We start from the raw sequence: 23,828 nt of genomic DNA, 5'->3' as shown, positions 1-23,828 counted from the left end.
GTGTCATAGCATATTAAGTAGTTACTAAAGATCCATAGCCAAGACTTTAGCATTTTTAACACAGAAACTTGTAAAAATACTTTTCCATTCTTGTATACTATGCTTCATAGAGCATGCTGCTCCAGCCAATCCTCATCCAAAGAATTTTAATATGCTCATCTACTTGGGTATGACGAAGCATGGCAAGGGAATATATTGAAAGAGTCAGAGTTTAAAATGTTTAAGAGTACCAATTGTGACAATTCTGAGCACTCGAGTATCAAACTTAGAGTAGCACAGAGCTCGATTTATTCTGGCTTGTGTAGGATGGCAGAGGACTCATAATTTTTTACAGATGTCACTTTGGCTTTTGATCTTAGAGCTGGGTATGATTGAAAACTTTTCCAGACGTGCCTAGGGGAGTATGCACATAAAACTATCAGTCTCTGTGCAACAGATTACTCTGCCTTTCACTTAACTAAATAGTTGCCTCCCTAACCCAAGCAACAATTCCCATACATATAACATGAGAATCACCTAATCTGATGACCTTAATATGATGACCATTTTACAGGTGGGCACCTGAAAATATTGCCAGCTGAATATTCTTGGAGGAACCATTGATGGTTTCAGTTTATCAATATTCTGGAAAAAAATAGTTCATTATTTATTATTATTAATTATTAAGAGTTCATTATTAATACAAAAATTATTATATATTTTTCCCTAAGACTGATAACATTTGGTAATGGTGCAACATTCACGAGAGATAAATAAATTAACTGGTGTTCCAACCATTATAAGATTGGAACCTGAGTAAATATATATGTGCCCTGATAGTTAAAAATATAAACTGTTGTTCCAGCTGACATGACAAAGGAATTCCAGTGCATGTATGTGTCCCATTTGGCAATCTAACACTGATTAGGATTTCAGACAAAAACTTTGCATAATTAAAGTTTATGTCTAGCCATATATTTATACAAATATATATATATATATATATATACATTCATATATTACAGTACATCTCTGCAATACATATACATTACACATCCATTTATTGATACAAGTGTTGAAATTTAAACTTTCTGAATGAAGCCGGAGCTGAATGAATTTCTGGCAGATCAAAGGGCATATTTCTCTATGTGCAGGGTATTTAACAGGATAAAACCTGGGAAAGTGTACATATATTGGAGAGATGTACTACATATTTTTTTCCTGGCATACAGTATATTTTAAGACACCAAGAAACAATCTATTTTCATCATGAATAGAATGGGCCCACTATGCCAAAACTTAGGCTTGCCTACTGCAGATTTTAAGCAATATCTGCCTTCTTTAGGACAGGTTGCGTAGACATGGCTTCTACCCAGGCTCATTTGGGAAAACTGACTCAATATTGGGGCAGAACAGGTGCATTTAAAGCTGTTGGTAGGCAGGCATGAATTTTGAGCTAAGATACCTAGGCTTTTGCCATTTCAGGGTTAGTCAGGAGCACACTCTCTCTCAAGTCCCGCTCTAATGGCTCCGGACCCCACCAGGAACGCCCCCTGAAGGGAAATCCCTCTCCTCCACAATGCATCCGGAGGGGAGGGAATGTTCCCTATTTACCCCTATTATCCCGTAAATAGGGAAGGGAGCCTCAACACGGCGGCTCAAGTGCCGCATGCTGCTCCTGTAGTTTGTGCCGGCTCCACTGCGGGTTGCTGGCCAGCATTAGGCCCGATCTTCCAGGGGGCGTTAGGCCGGAACAAACTACCGGCTAGGCTGTATCTGGCCTAAAGGCCAGAGTTTGCCGACCTCTGGCCTAGGGCGGCACCTAGCCTCCCATAGAGGGGCTTTAAAAAAGAAAAAGTCCCTCACTGCTGAAACACAATCGGGAGCCAGGTGCATTTGTTGAACAGAATGATCTTCTACCCAAGAATTAGATAAAATTAGCAAATACTGTAAATAATTCTTTATATACAAAATCCTTGTAAAATAAGGCAGGACAGTGCGAATCCGGATACTCATGATCTTTATTCCAAATGCTGTCTAACAGCATCAAATTTATCTGAAAAAAAATCAAACAACATTCATGTAAATGCTTGAAGATTGTAGGAAAAAAATAAATCAACAAAGTATAAAAAGTATATATAAAAAATATATAAAAAGTATAAATTGATGGTTAAGTGAACAGCATTCTCAGTTGAAAAGTACATACCAAGGCTTTATAAATGGTAACCTTGTTAATGTGGAACCATAGTAAACATTATTCCTAAAGATTTGCCACACCATTAATACATCTAGTAACCTGAAACAGTTACACTTACTCCATTGCATTATGTCACAGAGGCTGAACTGGCCTGAAATGTGTCAGACTAAGGCTAGGTACACACGTCAGATGATTCTCATCCGATAATCGGCTCAGGGCTGATATCAGACGAGAATCTGGCGTGTGTACAGCACTCGTGGTCCATTGTTCCGACGACTGTCCTGGAGGATCCACGGAGGACAAACAAGGAAAGATCATAATGAAAGTGAAGGGGAGAGAGCACAGCGGGGTGCTTCTCTGTCCGTATCCCCCCTCCGCGCTACATAGAGCAGAATGGCGCTCATGTATGTACAGCACTCGTTCATATGTCTTTCAGTCTTTTGATGGACTTACAGACCTGGAGTGGGCGGGGCAGTGCCCTCAGTACAGGTAACATACAGACATGGAGTGGGCAGGGCAGTGGGCGGTCCCCTCAGTATAGGTAACATACAGACATGGAGTGGGCGGCCCCCCAGTAAAGGTAACATACAGACCTGGAGTGGGCGGTACCCTCAGTATAGGTAACATGCAGACCTGGACTGGGCGGGGCAGTGTGCTTTCCCCTTAGGACCTGTAACATACAGATTAGAATTAGGCGGTACAATGGGCGGTCCCTCTGGAGTGACGTCACATTTGGAGGTGTGTCTTCTAGCACTGTGACGTTCATTCCGACGGCTTCCCCGTGGTGGGCGGGGCTAGCTGTCACTTGCTCGGTACAGGACTCCTAGGCTCCGCCCTCCAGGGATGGCCGTGTTGTGAGTCTCGCAGGAAATTCCAGGCTGACGCTCCGCTGCTGCAGCCGGTTTGCCGCGGTGATTCGTGTCATGGAGCTGAGGTTCTGGGGTGGAGATTGGGGCCTTCCCTCCGTGCACCCAGAGAGCTTGGTCGTCCTGGTAAGAGGAGATTTGCTGCTGGGGGGTGCACGGGGACGGTGTTTATGTTTTGTATTCATCACTCTCTGCATACATGGAGGCAGTGACAGGGAGCACAAAGTGAAAGTGTTTGTAGCAAGGTCATACACAGAGCTGTGCAGGGGACCTCTGCTTCCATTCCATTACTAATCACCTGGAATTATTATTATTAATAAACAGGATGTATATAGCGCCAACATATTACACAGCGCTGTACATAAATGGGTTGCAAATGACAGACAGATACAGTGACAGAGGATGAGGAGAGGTCACAGCCCCTAAGAGCTGACAATCTATTATCACCAACTGATTATTTATACATCACCAGTGCCCATATATTGGTGTTAAATATAAAATAAAGACACAGATAAACAAAAATAAAGGTATCTCTATGACAACTGCTGAGTGCGGTGTCCCCCTTCCTCTGGGATATAAAACCAATCTAATAATTCTGAATAAAGCGAATTCCCAGAGCGGTCCTGCTGATTTGTGTAAATTTGCATTGTACAGTTTTGGGTTCAGTTGGACTTTTAAGAACAACTAAACCTAAAAGTTAAAAAAAATGTGAGCACACAAAGCAGAGGCAATGTCTCCTGCAGAAAATGAGCTTCCCTGCCTGTTCACTATAATCTATTTAATTTACAGCGCTGCATAATATGTTGGCGCTACATAAATCCTGTTTATTAATAATAATAATAATCTATGATAATATACATTCACCTCTGGGCCTTCAGCTTTCTTGATTGGCCAGGCTGGAATGACATAACCCATTCAGTTCTTCATAGAACCCCTTCTATAATTATTATATCCACAGTTCACAGTATATTAGTATGGTGGTCAGAATTCTTCTAATATTACTGACATTGGGAAGAATGTCACCCTACAGATCATTGGTGTCACCTAAACTGACCAGAGAGGCACAAATTGCTCCTTGCTCCATGAATTCCCAGCAACCTCTGCAGGAGCCCTGGCTGAGAGACACTAAAATGTACACGAAAAGAGCACTTTAATAGGAGCATGCTGATTCATGGAATTATCAGATCAGCCAAACATGTGGCACAGTGGGTAAAACTGTAAGGAACGTCCAATAATGTTATCATCAATCACCAATGTGGAGATATAAATTGATATTTATCGTTGTCCGTGCCAGATGGGATGGTTTGAGTTTTTGTAATTGGTAATTCAGAAGTTTTGTGCTAAGCATCCTCTAGAGCAGTTGTCCAGATCTCGGACTAAATGCATGGACTCCGGATCGCACATGCGCGGGAAGCAGGGTGTCACTCAAAGGGGAAGGAACTTCCCCCAGAGGGACTTCATGATGCCAGAACCCGCCCACTCTCCTATCGCAGGTCCGAGCCTGAGACACAACCTGCCACCGACCTTAGCCTGTGATGTTTTCAGGAGACATGGTCCGCGGCCCTGGTGGGTGCAGCGGCCAGAGCCGCTGCCCACCTGTCAGACAGCCGAACCAGGAGTTGGGGACCTCGGGTCTAGAGAACGTCCCCAGAATGGGACAGATTTTTTATATCTCTCCAAGATAAGAGAAGATAGACTATCATGGGAGAACCCGGGTGATCTAGCAAATCTGCAATTGATTTCCATTTTACCACTGAGGATCCCTTGAAATAATGTTTAGATCTCGGAGAACCCCCACTAAAACCAATTCAAGGGTCAATGGGGAAAAAGCCTCTTAAATTGGTGACCAGTGAAAGGAATGCCCCCTTACTATGGTGGCTAGAATAGCACCTTAATAAACAACTAAATCATCATTAGAGTCATGCAGCTGGCTCTACCAAGTTGTGTTGCCCCCAGAACTATTTCAAATTCACTACTTTATAAATGGACCCATTCAATTCCAATTTCCAGGGAGGTTTGAATCTGTTCAGTGGATTAAGGGAATGCAGTCAGTTGTTAGCTGTAATATTCATGAAATCCAAACATTTTTTTAAATCTATTTAGTTTAAATTAAGTGCTTTTGTTCATAGCTACCATTCAGAATCAGCTTTTCCATTTTCTGAAATTCACAATCTGGATTTGATTGTGGAGGGGAGGAATGTACACTGAGCAGTGTTTACACTGCCTTGTCCTAAAGATAAGTTATTCTCTACAGTTTTCCATAAAGGTTTTCCTTGACAGGCTTTTCTATTGTTCTTGTGTTAAAGCAGATCTACCAGGTTATGTAAACCTCCATTTTTCATCCCTGCTCGGTATATATGGGCCAAGCATAAGACTTCACCAATCCCAGGAACCATCTTGCTTGACAAAAAACAAATCAGTTTTTTTTTCAATTAGCTTCCTAACTTTTCTCATGGGGTCAGTGGATTCCTATGTGTCCTAACGTATTATGAAATCCTCCAGCTTTGATTGCAGTTGCTTCATACATTTGCCCTCCAATAATCTCTGGAAGTTTTTCATAGGTTTCTTGACTAAAGAAAGATGGTCAATTTAAAGCCCTATGAGGAGAGTAAAATCAGAAGTATATTTAGTGTTGTGAATTAAAAAATTCCATTACAACACTGATGTCATAGCAATGTGATTGCATTGGATCATATCCTTGTAAAGCGTTAGGGACCTGTTAGGTAATGCAATGCATAGGATACATACTGAAGTAATCTGCAGTATAGTTTGGGGAAATGACCTGGAAACATGTTTACCTTCTGCTGTGGTTACTAGTAGTTGCCTATGTCACCGAATGCTTATAGGGAGCTAAGTCAGTACGTTATGATAACAAGTTGTTTACAGGGCTTCTCGGAAAAGCCTAAATTCTTTAAAATGTATCTCTCATCTATGGAAAGTAAAGGCAGCAATGCTGAACATATAACTGCAGCACAACATCACCTATGACCGGGGTCGCCAACCTTTTCGGACCGATGGACCACTAAATTTACTGGCTCTGGACCACGCATGCACGGGGAGCCGGGTGTCACTCAAAGGGGAAGGAACTTCCCATTTAGTGATGTCTTGATGCCAGAACCCACCCACTTCCCTGAGCCTGTGACCTGGGGACATGGTCCGCAGCTCTAGCCGGTGCTCTGTTGGGGGCGCACCGGCCAGAGCTGCGGATCACCAAAATTTTCTCGTGGACCAGCGGTTGGGGACTGCTGGCTTATGACATGATTAGATGCCTCTACTTCCTACTAATTATTAATCTGGCCACTGAAATACAAGGATGACAGATCTTTATGTATCAAATCTATATGAGAATATATACCAGACTTGATTCATATACCAAAGGAGATTTACTATAGTATCCACCTAGAGCCCTTTAACCTGGACCTCCGCCATATTCCTAGCACACCCCAATTCACAATAGTGCTCAGCCATTTAAATTACACAGCACCGCAATGCACCAACATAAATAAGGTGCATTACAACAACAACTTTTGGTATAATGGTAACCTTATTGGCTTTTGTATCCAATAATATTAACCTTTTAAGCTCTGCTAAGGCAGTGAAATGTTATCCTCCTTTTACATACATCCTTTTACAAGAGATGATCCCTTTTAAAAAAGAGTCTTATAACACAAGACGCAGGCCTGTGCTGAGATAAATATGTAGGTCTACTTCTGGAAATGGAAATTGCTTGGACTTCATGTTGTGCTAAGAGGGTAAGTGCTTTCTGATTGACCTTGAACAAGTATGTAGATGAAGAGTTGTCACTTTGTAGGCAGTAAACTTGTATGCAGATCAGAAGTTCTGAGTTTGCTGGCAGATTACATTTTCTAGAAAAAACAACTCAAAGTAAGTGAGCCATAAAAAGCCAGGCAATACACATTCTCAGAGGGTGGTCAGTAATGGCAGCCTTCATATTTCTGTCAATACACAGACACCTGGGAATGTTGATGTGTTTTCCTTCTGGCAGAACAGCTCTGTCCATTCCAGGCCCATGGGACCACGAGAAAACCTTTTTGTTACATCTGCCTTCTCGGTCTGGCTACTTAATTACCACATCCCTGTCATTTATTTCCTGTTGCTTTCTGTGACGCCATCCAAAGACAGTCTTTGGTATTTACAGCTATTTTTTGGGGATGTGATGCAACAACATCCAACCTGCCCGCTTGCCACCTAATCAAGCCTGTAAGCAAGGAGACCTCCAAATACACCATTGTAGCTGTGACACAGCAGAGGGTTGGTTTGTTTTAGGTAAATCTAGCTCTTGGTAACCACAGCTAATTGTTGGAAGTTTAAAGCAAGGGGGCTTTCCCAACCAGTTTGCCCCATATCCTGTCTATCATGGGTGCAGCAGGTTTGAAACAAGGATATCCCCCACTAACATTACTGTGGATCCAACAAACCATTCCACTGGCCATTCTGCCCACATACTCCTGCCACCCCTAATATCCTGCCAAGTGGTTTTCCACATTTAGGTACCCAGTGGAAAACCTCTGCTTCCTACTCTTTATATTGGTCAGTGATACAGCATTTAATCATGGCTGGGTGTAGCTAAAAATGTAATAACCTTGATTTAAGAGCAACAAACCACATATTTGACCGTGTTCTCTGTCTATTGATCTAATATATTAAACAGTGCAAATACAGCCTAATATAATAGTAATAACAAATGTGAATAGCTATGTGCCAGTTCTCTGTGGTTTGTTTGTTTTGGTAGCTTTTCATGTGGGACCAACATCAGTTTTTGTACTCATATTTCTGCATTACATGTTTATTCCTGTGTTCTTTTCAGACTTATGCAAGATTTGTTGGTGCTCCCTTGAAGTTAAACCCTGTGGATTACACCTGGTCCAGTATACAAGGTAATCTGTACACAGAATTAAAGTGATGTTACAAGGAAAAAATCTCATCTTTAGGGTTTAAGATCAATATAGTAGAAGGAGTCTTGGAAATGGGCAGTTCCAACAAAGGTTATGTGACATATGAGTTTTGTAACCATAGGGTATTTATTATGCAAAAGGCAAACTAACAGTAGCATCTTTGAAATACATTCATAGATAATAAGTAACATATACAACTATACTGATGATGCTTAAACATGCATAACACAGGTTAGTCCATGTAGTCTTTTTCTAGTCTTTTGAACTGATAGGTTTCACAAATAATGCTTCTTCAGGGGGTGAGTAAGACTGTGGTTTACAGAACTATGTACAACCAGAAGAAAGAATGTTGTAAGGACATGAAAGGACATAGCAAGGTAATATTCGTACAATATGATGTGAACAACTCTGATTACATTAGGATATTGTTTGTAATAAATTACCATACATCAATTGGGACAGTCTTAAGTTTGATGGAAGGTTATACCTTGGTATTGTTTCTTGAAAGTTGTGTATCTCAAAGGCAAAGGTCAAGGCAAGTACAAATACAAATTACAAGGTGATAAATGTTGTCCTCAAGGCCCTACTTTGGCAACTGGGTGAACCATTTCAAATACTCTTGATATATTCAGGCATTGCTGTTGTTAAAGAGTAAGTGTGCTTACAGACAAATACACTCGCCTCTATCCCAAAATTAAGTAAACCACCCTCCTCTCCTCTAAACACACGTTTGCCTCCATCTTATCGTACTGGTAAAGACTTTTTGTTAAACTGTCCAAACCTGCACGGTTGATTTCAATAATCTTCTATAGGCTTATGTTCTAATACAAGTCTTTAGGGACACATGTGACATCGGGGGAAAATTAGTTTCCTTCCAAGATTAAACATTGCAGTGGGCTGTTCAATGTATGTGTGTACACGTCTGGGATGCGGGATAGTGGGGTACCCAGCAACAGGAATGCAGGTGTGACTCTGCTTAGTATTTTTGGTTATGCCTCCAGTATATAAGGGAATAGCAGGCGTTTATGACCAGTCCCAGCACTTGACTGCTATAGTGTTAGTCCTTAAAGAGGGCTTCTCATCTTTTGAGCAATTACTTATTCAAGCCTCACCTAAATAGCTAAATAAGCCAGCACTCATGATTGTTCATATATCTTTCTATTGTGGGTACATACTGGGAAATGACAGTGAGCTGAAAAACCCTTGGACACTAGCTTCGAAGTAGATCTAAACCCAAGCACAAAAATCTCACTTCCTCTTATAGGGCTCTTATAAAGCAGTCTTTACCTGTCTCCCAGTTATTCTTCTGTGTTCTAATCCCATCTGTCCCTTTTTTTCACTTTTAGATGGATTAGAGCAATACGGGTACCAATGAAGTAAAGACCAGTAACTGCTGATCTCTCTCTTGTGCAGAGTGGTTGTCTTGTATGGACACCTTGCAGATTTTGCTGGTAGCCAATATTGCTATAAGTTGATGGGTCCCCAATTCCTCTACAGTACTCTTAGTATAGTTATTATGACTGTGCTACCTCCAGTTTTAGGGTTTGCAGACATGTGGTGTGCACAGAGTATATTATATCCTCTATGGCTAATAAAGAATTTATTTGAATTAAAGTTTGTAAGGTCACATTGTCATCCAGTAAGGGTTTATTCACCCATTCTGCTCCAACTCATTTCTACTGTTTTGGATGACTGGCAAGAAAGGTTGTGATGCTGTGAGACTTGATCGATGGAGCAGATGTTTGACTACAATAGCTTCATGTTTCCAGGCAAATGTTGAAGATTTATACCTCAAGTCCACCAGCATTGAAAAAACCCTAAGCAATGTTTAAAACTAGCTACTTCTGGTAATATGACATAAAATAGGTTATGTGCAGTAATGAAGAACACAGGAAACAGTGTGAATCTTGGAATTTAGTTCTAGGGAAGTTACTTATGTCCTATGCTCTTGGATGCTCTGGTTAACATTAGAGTAAGATTATACAATGAAATAATACTGAATCCCTATGCACACTCCCATAGACATTACTTGTTCAGGAAAGAACGCTCAGCAGTGGTTTTCTTAGGTGATATGGGGCTTTGGGAGGATTGTGTAACCTTTTTTGAGATACAAGTGGTCTGGTATATAAACGAAAAACAACCAGGTTTTGGCTTTTGAAGCACATGCCATTTACATTATCTTGACCATATGCACTGATTAAACCACTTGAGTATTGTAGCAATGGTTCACTAAATTATCTTTCTGCTATTTATGTTTACATTGCATTGATATGTATTTTACATACAGGGTTCTTTTTCTCTGTTGGGATATGCTCATTCCTTTGGCTCTCTTGTGTAAGGGGCAAAATAAATTGCAGCTGGCTCTTGAATATTTAAGCCCTATTTTAGGGCCATACTATGCTAAGAGAGTAGATTAAGATTCAATTTTGTAATGCGCGAGCGATAATCCGATTCTGCTTGATGAATCAGGGGCTTTGTGTCAGCTCTCCCTATCTGTCTGTTCTACAACATAGACTGGAGCAAATTTTTTCTTTAGAGCAAGATTGGAACAGTGAGCAGTCCTGGAGATAACACAGGAAAGGTTCACAGGACAGCAACATATTTCCTATATGATCTATAGGCTACAGAGGTACCAAAATACAGTAATATAATTAACAGACCAAAAAAAGGGGCAAATAAGAGAACTTTATGGTTGGGGTTCAAATATATTTATATGACAGTGTGTCACCCTGACTTTTATAGTTTTTATTTATTAAATGCTTCCTTTGGGTCTGTAGCTCAGAAGTACTAAAACCAGGCTTGGCCAGGAAGCCCTCAAGGAAGGTGTACTGTAGATTATTTAAGTACATGTTAAAAAAGTGTTTTTCTTGGAATTATTGTATTAGGAGGTGTCCCTGACTTTAGTGGACAACAAAGTGTCATAGGGATTACTCTTCTAAAATATAGTAGTTCTTCATGCAATAACCATGATTATATGATGTATGCACTATATAACTTCCTGATTTCCCCATGAGTTTTTGTAGTTTTTGCGGGGATCAGGTGGGTGGAAATGATTGGATCTTTTCAAAGAACACCATGTTCTCTACAAGATAACACCTTCTAGTTTATTGTTGGGTCTAAGGCTCCTGTACAAGTACAGAATGTACCTCACTTTCTGATCATTATTGTTGTCTGTCTGCAAACAACTTTGCAGAGAAAGCCAAAGATAACTGTGAACTCACTTGTGCTATTTCCATTTTTAGGTTTTGGGCCAATCCTAATATCCAAGGATGAAGTTACTACACAGCCAACTAACATTTTAAATTTTCTTCGGAAGCAGGTGAGATTTTTTACACCCTTCTCATCATAGTGCTCATTCTCATACCTGAATGACATGTAAAAGTCCAGCAATGTTTCCGTTTCCTTTTCTTTGTAATAATTTAAGTGCTTTTTCCTTTCTCTTATATACAGTTATTGGTATTTGTAACCATCTACTTTTCAGGCTCATTGGCAGAACTGATGTTATCTTAAGGAAGCAATTGTAAAATTTAATGCTACTTAAGCTTGCAGCGTTGCAGAAGGTTTTCGTGTCCTAATAAATCTTTCTTTTGGCACAAATATTTGAGCAGCTGGAACAATTTTTGAAACATATGCAGAAAACCTTCTCAGAAATGCCAGTCAGACCTATGACTTAATTGGAACACATAGTTATCCAGTAAAATTTTAATATCCAGAATGTCCCTGTAGAAAAGGGGCTGTACACAGTTAAATAATGTTAGGAAATTCAACACACATACTGATCTTCAGCTACTAAATGAATTATAATTCAGTTCAACTGGGCTTGTGATCCAGATATCTATACTAGACTGTGCACAAAATATTTGCTTTCCCAGGTCTCAGCTAAGCAGTAGGTTGGCTCTCTATCAGAATAGCCTGTTAGCAGTGTTGGTGATGCCAGTGTCAACTTCACTTCTGTCTTTGCGCTACACCTATCTCTTGCTACGCTCCTTGTGCTTGGAGTTTAAAAAGTTGCAATATTCATTTAGTCGGGTTCAAACGTTGGTTTTATTCTTCTCTGTGGAGTGGGGTGTTTTCAAAAATGCAATCACCCTATACATGGTAAGAGCTGAGCTATAAATGTTCCCTTAATACTTTACCACAGATGACCACCATTCTCACCAAGTGATGGCTGGCATGCAACTCTCCATAAGAGCCAGCAGATAGGAGGGATACTACTTTCTTCAACCACTATGTCTCTACCATTAAATCCCAATTGATGGACACGTCTCTTCCTAATGGCTGACTAGTATTTTCTATCACACTAACTGCTCCCAGACACTAGGAACATGCTGATGAAAACAATGGGAATTCACTTCTGTATGATCAGACCAGTTCTGCTATTAAAGTTTTACTTTATTGAACTGTGTTTTGAAGATGCTGTTAAGGTTCTTCTGCAACAAAGATTTTGCTGTGCTGCATTAATGCTCTCTGTATTCTGCTTCAAAATGTGTAAGCATACGGCCATCCCTAACTTCTGGACTGAATGATGTTCATAGTAATGCAGCCTCTTTTTCTATGGCAGGAGATGTTATCATCACAGCAGCAGTATTACTGGCACCAAGACTCCCACCCACACTGGCATCAGTAACTCACAAGAGCCAGCCTACTGTCTGCCTACTGGTGGAGGGCTTTTGGGAACTTAGACTGCAGGCATTCATGAAGGTTTAGAAGGATACAAAAGGCATTATGCTGGCCCCTCTAACTAGATGATACATGTGAGGGATCTTAACGAAAAAATTCTCTATCTTCAAATCTTCAATTTTGTGTATACCCAAGTTAAAGTAAATACATTCATTTGGGATAAAAGAAGTGCCGGACTATACATTAGGACACTTTTCTTGCCTTTATTCTCTGGAAGACTTGGGGTACCCTGTATAGCTAAATATACTATCAACTCACCAATAACAAGATATCACATGACACACGGTATCCTTCTGGGTTGGCCTACAAGCAATGGAAAGTGAACTGATAAAGAAATGAGAATTTGCTTTGAATCATTTATAAGGATGAATCCAAATATTCAACCCTATCATTAGAAATTTTCAAAAAAACTTGGGTATCCTTAAGTCTGGCTAAAGCCAGGTTTGTACAAGTTAGGTCCACAGCCTATAATGTGAGAAAATTACCTACTGTCTTGGAATGTAATAGGTTGTCTGGTCCCTCCTCTGGGTCGAATGCGCTGTTGGCGCTCTACGCGGAAAAGGCATTTGACAGCATTGAGTGGACCTGGTTGCATACTGTACTTTGCCATTTTGTTTTTTCTGGATTGTTTGCACAATTTATAAAAGAAATGTACACTAATCCTTCAGCCCAAATAGAGGTGGCAGGAGTACTATCTCGTCTTTTTTCCTTAGATAGGGAAACGCATTAGGGTTGCCCTCTGTCGCCTTTTTTGTTTAATTTGGCTATTGAGCCGCTGGTGAGATCTTTCCATGATTTTGTTTTGTTTAAGGGGATTAGTATTCAAAATAGGCAAGTGAGGCTGGCAATGTTTGCAGACGATATTATGCTATGTCTAGGAAACCCAGAAGGTGATCTTTCTCCACTTCAGCAACATACTCAGTTGTTTGGATGATTTTCTGGATTTTGCATCAATTATAATAAAAGTGAGTTGTTATGCTTACGACCATCACTGCCCTCAGAACTAATGGTGATACAGAAATTGGGTTTGAAATTAGTCAAACATGCCTTTACTTATTTGGGAGTTCAAGTCACTCGTCATGTCCCAGATATGTATAAGTTAAATTATACCCCTATTATTAATAAGATTCTGTCTGAACTTACTAGCTGGAAATCTTTGCCTTTGTCACTCATGGAGAGATGTAATTTAGGAAAAATGATTAATTTTGCACGTTTATTACACCCCATGCAAACACTACCTTTTTTGCTCCGCCATTCTGATGTTCAGAAATTACATGTTTATCATTATTCTTGTGCAATAGATTGATAGCATTTATACTTTTTTTGGTTACAGTTGACTCTATATTCTGTGCAATATATTTCTACATTGTGTACAAACTTTACTGCTTTTAATTTTTATTTGTATATCGTCATTTTTGCCTTTAATAAAAATTATATTAAAAAAAAACTTCGGTAGGCTTTAGCTTTCATCTTTGGAAGTGTTTAGTTGTTTACCCAGAGTTCAGCTTTAACAGCTATTCCACAGTGTTACCTCTTTGCTGCCTGTATTGTACATAGTGTTGTTTTAAATGAAAGCCAGATGTGAAATGGAACTTTTATTTTACGTGTTCCTTGGAATGCTTTTTTTTTTTTTTTTTTTAAAGTAGACTTTGTCAGACATGTAAGTACAATGAAATCAATCTGCTAAAGCTGGATCTGCACGGTTAGATTGTGATGGTTTCTTGGAGCTGATACTTCAAGCATTGGTGGTCTGTTGATCCTAATGATGCTGGAAAGAATCAGCAGGTATTTTATTAATATAGACGATGATGAAATAGAAACAGCTGCTCAGTTGTGGCTAACCATTACAAAAACATCAAAATGTATCTGTCAGAAGCATGTCAGTTCTAAAGTGAAACTTTACATGCATACAGAAGTATAATAAAGGAAATTTCGTAGAAATTTAAAACTAAAAGAAAAAAAATCACTTTTTGTAATTGTTAGTGTCGGTAAATATGTAAATGAATAAAAAGCATTTTATATTTAGCACTTGCAGGTGGTGCTTTAAAGCTTGTTTTTCCCTCCCTCTGTATGCTACTGTACTGTGAATAGCCCATGTAATTTATTCTCCTGCTATTCAGATATGTACTTAATGTTAGAGTCAGGGCTAACTATCTCCTTTTACTGTACATATATGACTAATTGAATTTTTAATTGGACAAAAGTAAAGAAAGCCCACCGTACTGCGCAAATGCAATGTAATGTAAGCTAAACCATTGCTGATCTTCGCCTATTGTATTCTTCCTTTGCTTGCCAGATCAGTGAAATGTTACTCCTATAGACATTGCTTGAACTGAGCATCATATAAGGATAACAGTTTGTTGATTATATCCTGCAAATTTCTTTCCTAATCATTGTACATGTCCTTGAGTGGTAAATGTCTTTTTTGTGTGTTTTTTTTTAAACCTTGCCACTTATCAGCCAAAATCTGCAACCTAATGTGACTTAAATGCTATATTCTTATTTTTGACAGAAATATAATGCTGATTATGTGTTATCTGCAAGGGAGGGTTCGGATACCCTGGCATATATTGCTCTGCTTGAAGAGAAACTTCTTCCTGCAATGGTAAAGTGTATTTTTATTGTTATGATATATGGTGTTAAGATGTTTAGCAAATATCTGTTTCTCTGTGGCTCCACCAATACCCAAATGACAAATGTATCTGACTGGACATTTAATCTTGGATGCATTGCTGACAGTATAGGACTATTGACAAGTTACTGATGGTTAAGGAAATTCCCTCATTTGGGTTGCTGAACAGGTCTGTCATATATACAGCTCAACAACCATATTCATGCATAATAGGCTGACAGGGCTGCTGCCAGGTCTAGAGCAGCGGTCACCAACCTTTTGGACCTCACAGACCACTAAATTCATAATTTTAAATCCCACAGACTATTAATATGATTATTTTTAAAAAAGATAAATACATTTGTGAAATATTGGTCTTCCTAATGGTGCCTGACGAGGACAGTGGAGGCTCTGATTCATTGATCAGCTCACGGTTAAGTGAAGTATTACTATTGTTACTATTATCATTAGTTGCATTATCTTTGGTATTACTTAAAAAATGCAAAATATTTGTTTGGTTTTTCTCTCTCATTATAGGTTTATATATTTCGAATCTAAGACCAAACAAGAAATAACTATTTGATGTTATTAAACAAGGTCATAGAGCATCTGAGAAATAAACAAATAAAATAAAACAATCAGATGACAATCTGTATTCAAGGAGCAGGGTGACTGTTGTAATTGGTGACCACTGGTCTAGAGGGATTTACAGAGCAAGTCTATATACTTACCTTATCTCCGTACTACTAAAGTCTCCTACTTTGAGACCATTCCCCTGCAACCTCTTTTCTAAGCCACTTTAATGCTGAAGTCACAGGGACTGTTGGTATACTTCACAATGCAGGACCAGTACTTCTACATTGTAAGTAAAGACGGTGAAAGCCTCCCCACAACCTAGGGGTCAGATGGAAGAGGAGCTGCATCACCCACTGGAAAGCAAGGGCAGGGTGCAGTTACTGCTTTCTCATGTCGATGAACCACTGCTTTGGTGGAGTACTACTTGTAGCTTCTTTTCATGACAGCCCCATAAAGAATGAATGGGGGCAGCATTTAATGGTACAGTACCCCTTAATTCACCAGCTGTCAAATGTGCAGGTGCTGTTTCTTTAAGAACATCACTGCAATGTAAGTGTCTTAGTCTTTTCTGATCTACATGCTTGTTCTAGGTCATTAAAGTATTGAAGTTAAGCAACTAGCAACAAAAGTTGGTCAGAATGAGAGGCTCATTCCTGCAATGCAGGCTTCTCCTTCTTGTTGTGAGCGCACCTATAGACCTATATGCACCTATATACATGGTCAGGATATAGTTAAAGTCATCCCTTCATGGGGGTATTTTCTGACGGATTCAAGAAACTCAGCTGTCAGAAAATATGGATGGGGATTACTTTATGAATCATGTAATCTTGTCTACACTGATTTATAGCTGAATTAAGATTCCACACTGGTTATATAATATTTATTGCTGATTTGTCTGTATTTTCACAGCTGCACACATTTTGGGTTGATGCTGAAAATTATTCGAGTGTAACAAGGCCCTGGTACTCATCACACACTCCTTTCCCATTGAGATTTTACCTGCCTGGAAAGATGTCCAGGGAGGCTTTGAACAGGATCCTGGTGACCAAAGGGAAGCCTCCGCTGTACAGTCTGAATGAAGTGGAAGCTCAGGTAACAGTCGAGCCAATGTATATAAAAGATTAGCTCCACACATCTGTGAATTCTGTCCAGGGGACAGCTGTACTGAAGTCAAAACATTTATTTATTTATGCATTTATAGTGCTGACTTCTTCTGTAGTTCTTTACAGTCTATAGTCATGTCACTAACTGCCTCTCAGAGCAATTCACAATGTTTTGTCCCTGCAAACGTTATATGTGACTAACTCAGCATAAGGACAATTTGAGCACCAATGAACCTATCAGTATGTTTTTGTGATGTGCCCTGGAGTAAACAGGGAGAACATAGATACATCACTCAGATAGTGCTAGCTCCTACTTCCTGCTTTCAAGTGGGACTGTGACGATTTGCCACATAATTCTGTATTTTTAGCCTCTCTTTCGTAAGGCATTGCTTAGAATAGGTAAATGCTTTGCACTTTAGAAGACTAGGAGGGGTATGGCTATGACTGTTTGTTTATAATTATTATTAATAAACATTATTTATATGGCGCCAATTTTTTTTTTTACAAAAATGTATAAACTTGCTTAAACTCTTGCCCTTTTATGGTCAACAAGGATCAAACCCTAGGAGGAGCAGACTGTGTAAATTGTGCAGTCCTGGCCAATGTATTTGCAGTTATGTGAGAGCTATTTGTCTTAGCATAGCAGGAATGGAAAACTTTTGCCATTTTATCTTTAGATATCTAAAGACCTGGTTCTGACACTGGGATGTGTTTTTTTTTTTGTGTGTCTTTGTGCCTGCCAAAGCCTTTAACTGCAACTTGACAGATGGAGACAAGAAACTAGCCTGTCAGTGACATTGGTCAATCAGTGTGGGATTGTCATCCTCAACCTCTTCAATCAGTGGTCTCACCTTTGGGTTAGGCAGTAACTTTGAGTGATTAAAAACATAGATTTTTTAGTAACTCTTAGTTTTTACTTTTTTAGTCCAGATCTCTGAGAGGCTGTAATTTCCCTAATGCAGCTGTATATTATTTGAGATGCGTCTAAAAAATGGGAGCCTATGGATAGGGTTTTTTTCCATGCCAGTGGTTCATAATCATAGCCAGCACTTTAAAGTATGAAATATCTTAAGTCGCCCTAATGAAGGGCATAAAATCATGTTGGGCAATACTAATATAACTAATATTTTATTTTTTCTTCAAGATTTAGATAAAGGCCATAATATTGATTATTGTTAATACTGTATACATGTGTGAGAAAAGGCTACCCACACCTCTCAGAGTTCACCTTGTGAGGTCACCAAGAAGGATGGTGCCTGCAAATTTGGATAACCTCAGAAATGCAAATATTTGGAAAATTAGTTTAATATTTCCAGAAACTAGTTAGTATATGATGGGCATTCTTTTACAGTCTTCCAAGCACCTCTCTTAACTTGATGAAAGATAAGAAGATAGAGATGCAAACCTGGAGGGACTCCGAGCTTGCAGGGACAATAAATTCAGTTGAAGTCTCTGCATACCAAAGAATCTCATGGGGTTTTGTGCTACTCCTTTGGAGTTACCACTGGCCTTTGGTTACTATCCTTTCATTTTCACTGAACTTTTTGGTACAATAAGCATAGTCCTAAGCACTAAAATTGTACATGCGTACTTGCTTTTTAATTTTTTTTAATGAATGTATTGGTTCTATGTATGCTTAACCTTAACAAAACTTTATCCCAGCCTTGTTTTGATAACTCCTTGGTTTTCATGATGCTCCTTTTTATATATATTCTGTGGGTTCCAGAAAGAGGAGTAGTTCTTTTTAAATTATGTGACACTTTAATTGCACACAAACATGGCCTGAATTTATTACAATGTGAAAACTGAGAGAATGAGTTGCAAAACAAAATTTGCTTTTCAGTGACTGGGCTTTATGGAAGTACACAAAACAACAAAATGTCCTCAAGAAAGATATTACCATTTTTTCAGTAGTCATTATATCTTGGGATTTTCTGTTCATAACATTTCTGCTTGTTTTTATAGGTTTATAAAGATGCCAAGGAATGTCTGAATCTCCTCTCCAACAGACTGGGTGCATCACGCTACTTTTTTGCAGAAATGTGAGTTACAATAAGAAACTCAAGAACCTTTAAGTTTGAGCGAAAGGCCTCTAAGTAAAAAATGTTCATTCCTGATTAGATGTGAGAAAAATTTGCACAAAAATGCTGATCACAAATTAAGTAAATTGCTGAGAGTCAAGTTGGAAAGCTGGCTTTCTGCAGATTAAGAAGCTGTCATCTTTAACTGATGACATATTATTTTATACACACATACTCACACTATATTGGCAACCCATTTATGCTTTCAAAAATGTATTTAGAAGTTCACAAAAATTGTGATAGCTGTTTTTTGCTATTTGTGGCTGGCTATCAGCTGCCTGGAAACTGCTGATGAACTACTGCATTTTGTGGCAGTGTGGATAAACCCTTAAAGTGGACCTGTACAGATTTCATAAGCTGCTATTGGGGAGCTGATTCTAATGAATGTCAGTTCTCTGAATGTAAAGCTGATCTTTTCACTTCTGTTGTTTCGGTCGCGCATGCATATAATTGAGGTAAGTTATGTGGCAATGTCTCTTTTGTTAAATATCTCCCTGGCTCCTGATGGGTTTTTGGTAAAGCTCTAACATACACAGCACCTGCCCCATGTAGCTTATGTCTTGGCTCTGTGTGTGGCACTTCCACACACAGAGTCAGCTGCCGTGAATAATGTAACTGCAGTGGTTACATCATCCAATCATTTAGGAGAATTCCATGCTTGCAGGAATGACAGGTCCTGGACCAGTCATTGCTGCAGAGCAACTGCGCAGGGATAGGTATGTGCCATGATCGGCAAGTATGCTGTGGAACCAATTAGTTTAATTTTGCTTTAAAAGCACCATGGCACCTTTTTTTTCCCTATATTTAGATAACCCTTTCCCCTTGCATTTTACTACTGGGTGTTGGCTATAAAATGTAAATGTTTGTTCAGGACAGTAAGTAACATCAAAACTAAATGTCATGCAAGTATGATATTGAAGTGCTTCCAAACTGCAATATTTTTCTTTTTTTAAGCTTTTGTCTAATTGCAGGCCTACATCTTTGGATGCTTTTGTGTTTGGATACCTGGCTCCTCTATATAAAGCTCATCTTCCCAAAGTACAGCTAAAAGAACATTTAAAGCAACTTCCAAACTTGTGTGAATTTTGTGACCATATTCTTAGTGCCTATTTCACACAGAATGCTGAAGGTATGTACATATCATCTGTAGCGTGGCAGAAAATGCTATAGAGAAACAAATTTATTTTCTTTATGACCGAGCAAAACATGGTACCCAGTCAGCCAGTTAAAATCCGTAATGAAAGTATATCTGAATTCAAAAACCAAAAAAATGTAAAGAATTGGAGCTTAGCAGTATGTGGGGCTTCATTTGTTTTCTTTTTAAAAGCTTTTTCCCCTTTTTGTTTCACTCGATAATCCTATATATAATACACCTTCTGTCCTTTTTTTGTCTATGTGTTTAATTTATGCACTGATTTTATGAGGTCAACAAAGGCTTCAAACATGTCTGCTCTAAAATGTATACAGAATGTTGATGCCCATTCTTCTTTCAAATGAATGGGGATTGGATTTGGGGAAAGAGGGAAGGATTGGCAGCTGTATACCTTTGTACAAGAAGGAATGGTTCATGCACCCTACATGCAAACTAGTGATGGCACACAATGATTATCCAGGTAAAGGATTGATATCAGGGAAATGTTAATTTTCTACCTGATCTTGCAATATCTGTGTATGGCCAGCTTTAGGCTTCATACACATGTCAGATGATTGTCTCCTGAGAAGTATTGTTCAAACAACTGACAGCGGTTCCCTGACATCATTCATTTATCTGCCTTGGCGGATTGATGAGCGACTGATTGGGAATGACCACTCCGCACTGCTATGAAGGAGAGCTCAGCAGGGTGCTGCTTCCCTCTCCATTCAACAGAATGGTAATTTGTGTACAGCACTCACTCATTCAACTGTCCCTGAAAAGATCATTCCCAGGTGACAATTATCTGACATCTTGACAGGACTTTTTTAATCTCCTAATGGACAGTGGTTTTATGAAACTAGTAGTTTACACAAGAAAAGGTTAGAATGTTTGCCACACTGCAGTTCGCTACTTTGGAGAGGGAATGACAGACTGTTCTCTCCTCCATGGGGAGTGGTAGGTCCTAATTAGTGGTTTACCCTGTCAATAGCCTGATCTCAACCAGACTGAGCACGCATTTCAGTTGCTGATACATAGTTGAGAAACACCAACTAACAAGTGACAACTGAAAAGCACTGCAATGCATGTCTGAATGTATTGAATCACAAGGGAGGACACCCAGCTTTCAGTGATGTCCATGGGTTCTATTTTTTAGACAGAATTGACAAAGAAAGTTTTGAAAAATGATAATGATATGTACAAATAAATTTGTCCAGCTATCTTTAATAGCCCTTTGATGGACAGTAAGCATAATTTATGGCAGTAGTTTCTAAATTGCTTGTTTGACACTTTTGTTAATACCCTTAAATTAAAGCTCTATTGCAAGGGCATAAACAGTACAAAATAAAAAAAATTGTCACTGTTCACTTTATGGGCCTATCAGTATGTACAGAGTTTGCAGTTAAAGGCCTTTAGTCTGTGTGCACCCATGATTGAAGAAGCACTCCAGACAAGAAGGATATTAAATAACCTAGCTACATTGACTGCACGCATGCTTAACAAAAGCCTAAACCCTTACAGATTCACTTTTAATCAGGATTGACTGCTTTTTCTGCTCTTTTACTTTGTGTACTGATCCTGTTATTTTCTATACTAAGCTTATTTTCTACTCTCACCTTCTCTGGCACTATAGGCTCATCTCCTGCTGGCCAGGAAGCAATAGATGCAAATTTACAGAAACTTACACAGCTTGTAAATAAGGAATCCAACCTCATAGAAAAGGTCATAATCTGTTTCTTCTGTTCCTCATTCTCGTTCTACTAATCAGCCATGTGTTTATGAGAAACATTCTTCTTCTTTGTGTCATCTCTTCCACCAGATCACTGTCTTTTTAGTAATGCTAACAGCACAATGGCTGGCAAAGTAGGTATATTGTTCTTGGAAGGGTATATATGATGAATGCTGCTGAGAAATGGATAAATTGTGATGGATTGAAAGGGAAGTGGAACTATACCCACTGATCTCACATGTTCCCAATACAGTTACATTTGAGGCATGCCTGTGAAAATGACTGTCATATGGCTGGTGTTATAGCTGATCACATGCAACATTATGGTAAATGCAGATCCAAACAGAAGCTAAGATGGCATCTTCCTTGGCTGTAAAGCATGGTAGGGTTAAGTCTCACTGTAAAAGAACAACATACGCCTGTAATATTCCATGCATTTGCACACAGAAGTAGGTGTTTCTCCTAGAGAAAGATGTTTATCGTTTTTTGCTGTCTGGATCCCTTTGGAAAATTTCTTTTACCTTCCTTTCTCAGTAAACATTAGGAAATGCAGACCGTATTTACCAGAATAGTTGTGCTGCAGTTACATTGGGAGATTTACACCTCACCTTTGGTTTCCAGGTACAAGAACAAATAGAGAGAGTGATTCTACCTAGCAAGAACAAAGAAAAGAATAAATAGTGGACTTTGGTTTATTGCTTCCCCGCTCTATCCAAACTAAAAAAGAAAAACATTTTGGTCATACAACTTTTGTAACTGTATGCTTACATTCTATATGAGAAATTGGAAAGTTTCCCTTCTTGTCAATATCAGAGCTATATATACATTTTAGGAAAACATTTGCAACCTTTGTGTCTGTTATTGCATCCCTGAAACGTGCAGTCCTGGGCAGCCAACTTTGTGTTATCTCTATAGCTGTCTCATACCCTTCATGCATTTAAAGTGTTTCAACAGCCAAATGTAACTTTTAAGCTTTGGATAGATCATTTTTTAAAAGCTGATATATTTTGAGGGATATTGAGGGATCTCTTGGATACACACAGAAATTAAGGTGACATTCTCAGGCTGTCATCAATAGGTGTCTCCTGTAGAAAACTTTCCTTTACTTCTTGCTGCATTGACAATTTCACAATTTAGACTTACCATTCCTATCTTTCTGTGATAAAAGCAAAATGTACTAAATACTGTGAAGAGCTGTGTCATTTTTGTCCCAGTGTTCATAGATCACCTCTACCTTATCCTTATCCTGGTGCTGGTGACATTGGCCTCCTGTATGCATTGCTTTAAAAGTAAAAGGCAACACGTACTAGTGAACTGAACAATACACATCTGTTAATGCCATTGCTGCTCAGTCACAATTCCCTATAGATATTCTTCTGGAAAATCATTTCATATTTCTGGGAATTAAGTAGGTGTGAAGGATAGAACAATCTATTGGCACAGCAAATGGCCCGTTACAGCGTAGATCACACTCCTGTGTGTAACTCGGAGACCTATGACGGCTCATCTAAAAATGCACACCGTTTGTTCATGTACATCTAGTGATATAATTTATTTTCTCTTGAATTTCTTAAAACAAAGCTTTCTTTATACCCTGCTGGCATGCCACATTGATTATATTTTGCTTTGAGCCCAGTCACATTTTCCAGTAGTTCATAACAAACCCTTATTTTCTCAATTATCCTGATTTAAGTATTTCGGCATCCTTTACGTGGATGTGTGCTGATGTCATTGCACGGGAAGTATCTATAAACAGAATGTCTGTGTGTCTACACACTCATTAACTACACTAAATGAGCTGTGTTGTTGTTAGGAAGCTATTTGGACTATGTCCAGCAACAATTTAACACAACCTTACTTTTCCCTAAAAGAAATCTTTAAGGAAAACTCTGAGCTTTAAATAAAAGAGATTTGATTTCAAATCAGAAGCTTTTAAAATCGAGATATAGAACCAATCT

The 23,828-nt window shown here is 39.0% G+C and overlaps 1 protein-coding gene across 1 annotated transcript in view; it reads left to right on the top strand.

Annotated features, from left to right (window-relative positions):
• Positions 1–2,971: 2,971 nt before the first annotated feature.
• Positions 2,972–23,828, top strand: part of MTX3 (metaxin 3) — a 28,661-nt gene continuing 7,804 nt past the window's right edge. The window contains exons 1-8 of the mRNA XM_072416319.1: positions 2,972–3,168; positions 7,871–7,940; positions 11,201–11,277; positions 15,151–15,243; positions 16,735–16,917; positions 18,894–18,970; positions 19,981–20,138; positions 21,775–21,863. Of these exons, the coding sequence (XP_072272420.1) occupies positions 3,100–3,168; positions 7,871–7,940; positions 11,201–11,277; positions 15,151–15,243; positions 16,735–16,917; positions 18,894–18,970; positions 19,981–20,138; positions 21,775–21,863 (816 nt within the window). The 5' untranslated portion in view covers positions 2,972–3,099. The remainder of the gene's footprint in view (positions 3,169–7,870; positions 7,941–11,200; positions 11,278–15,150; positions 15,244–16,734; positions 16,918–18,893; positions 18,971–19,980; positions 20,139–21,774; positions 21,864–23,828) is intronic.

The sequence above is a fragment of the Pyxicephalus adspersus genome, chromosome 6 (assembly GCF_032062135.1).
Source record: "Pyxicephalus adspersus chromosome 6, UCB_Pads_2.0, whole genome shotgun sequence".
Taxonomy (NCBI): domain Eukaryota; kingdom Metazoa; phylum Chordata; class Amphibia; order Anura; family Pyxicephalidae; genus Pyxicephalus; species Pyxicephalus adspersus.
This window is presented reverse-complemented; position numbering and strand designations above follow the sequence as displayed.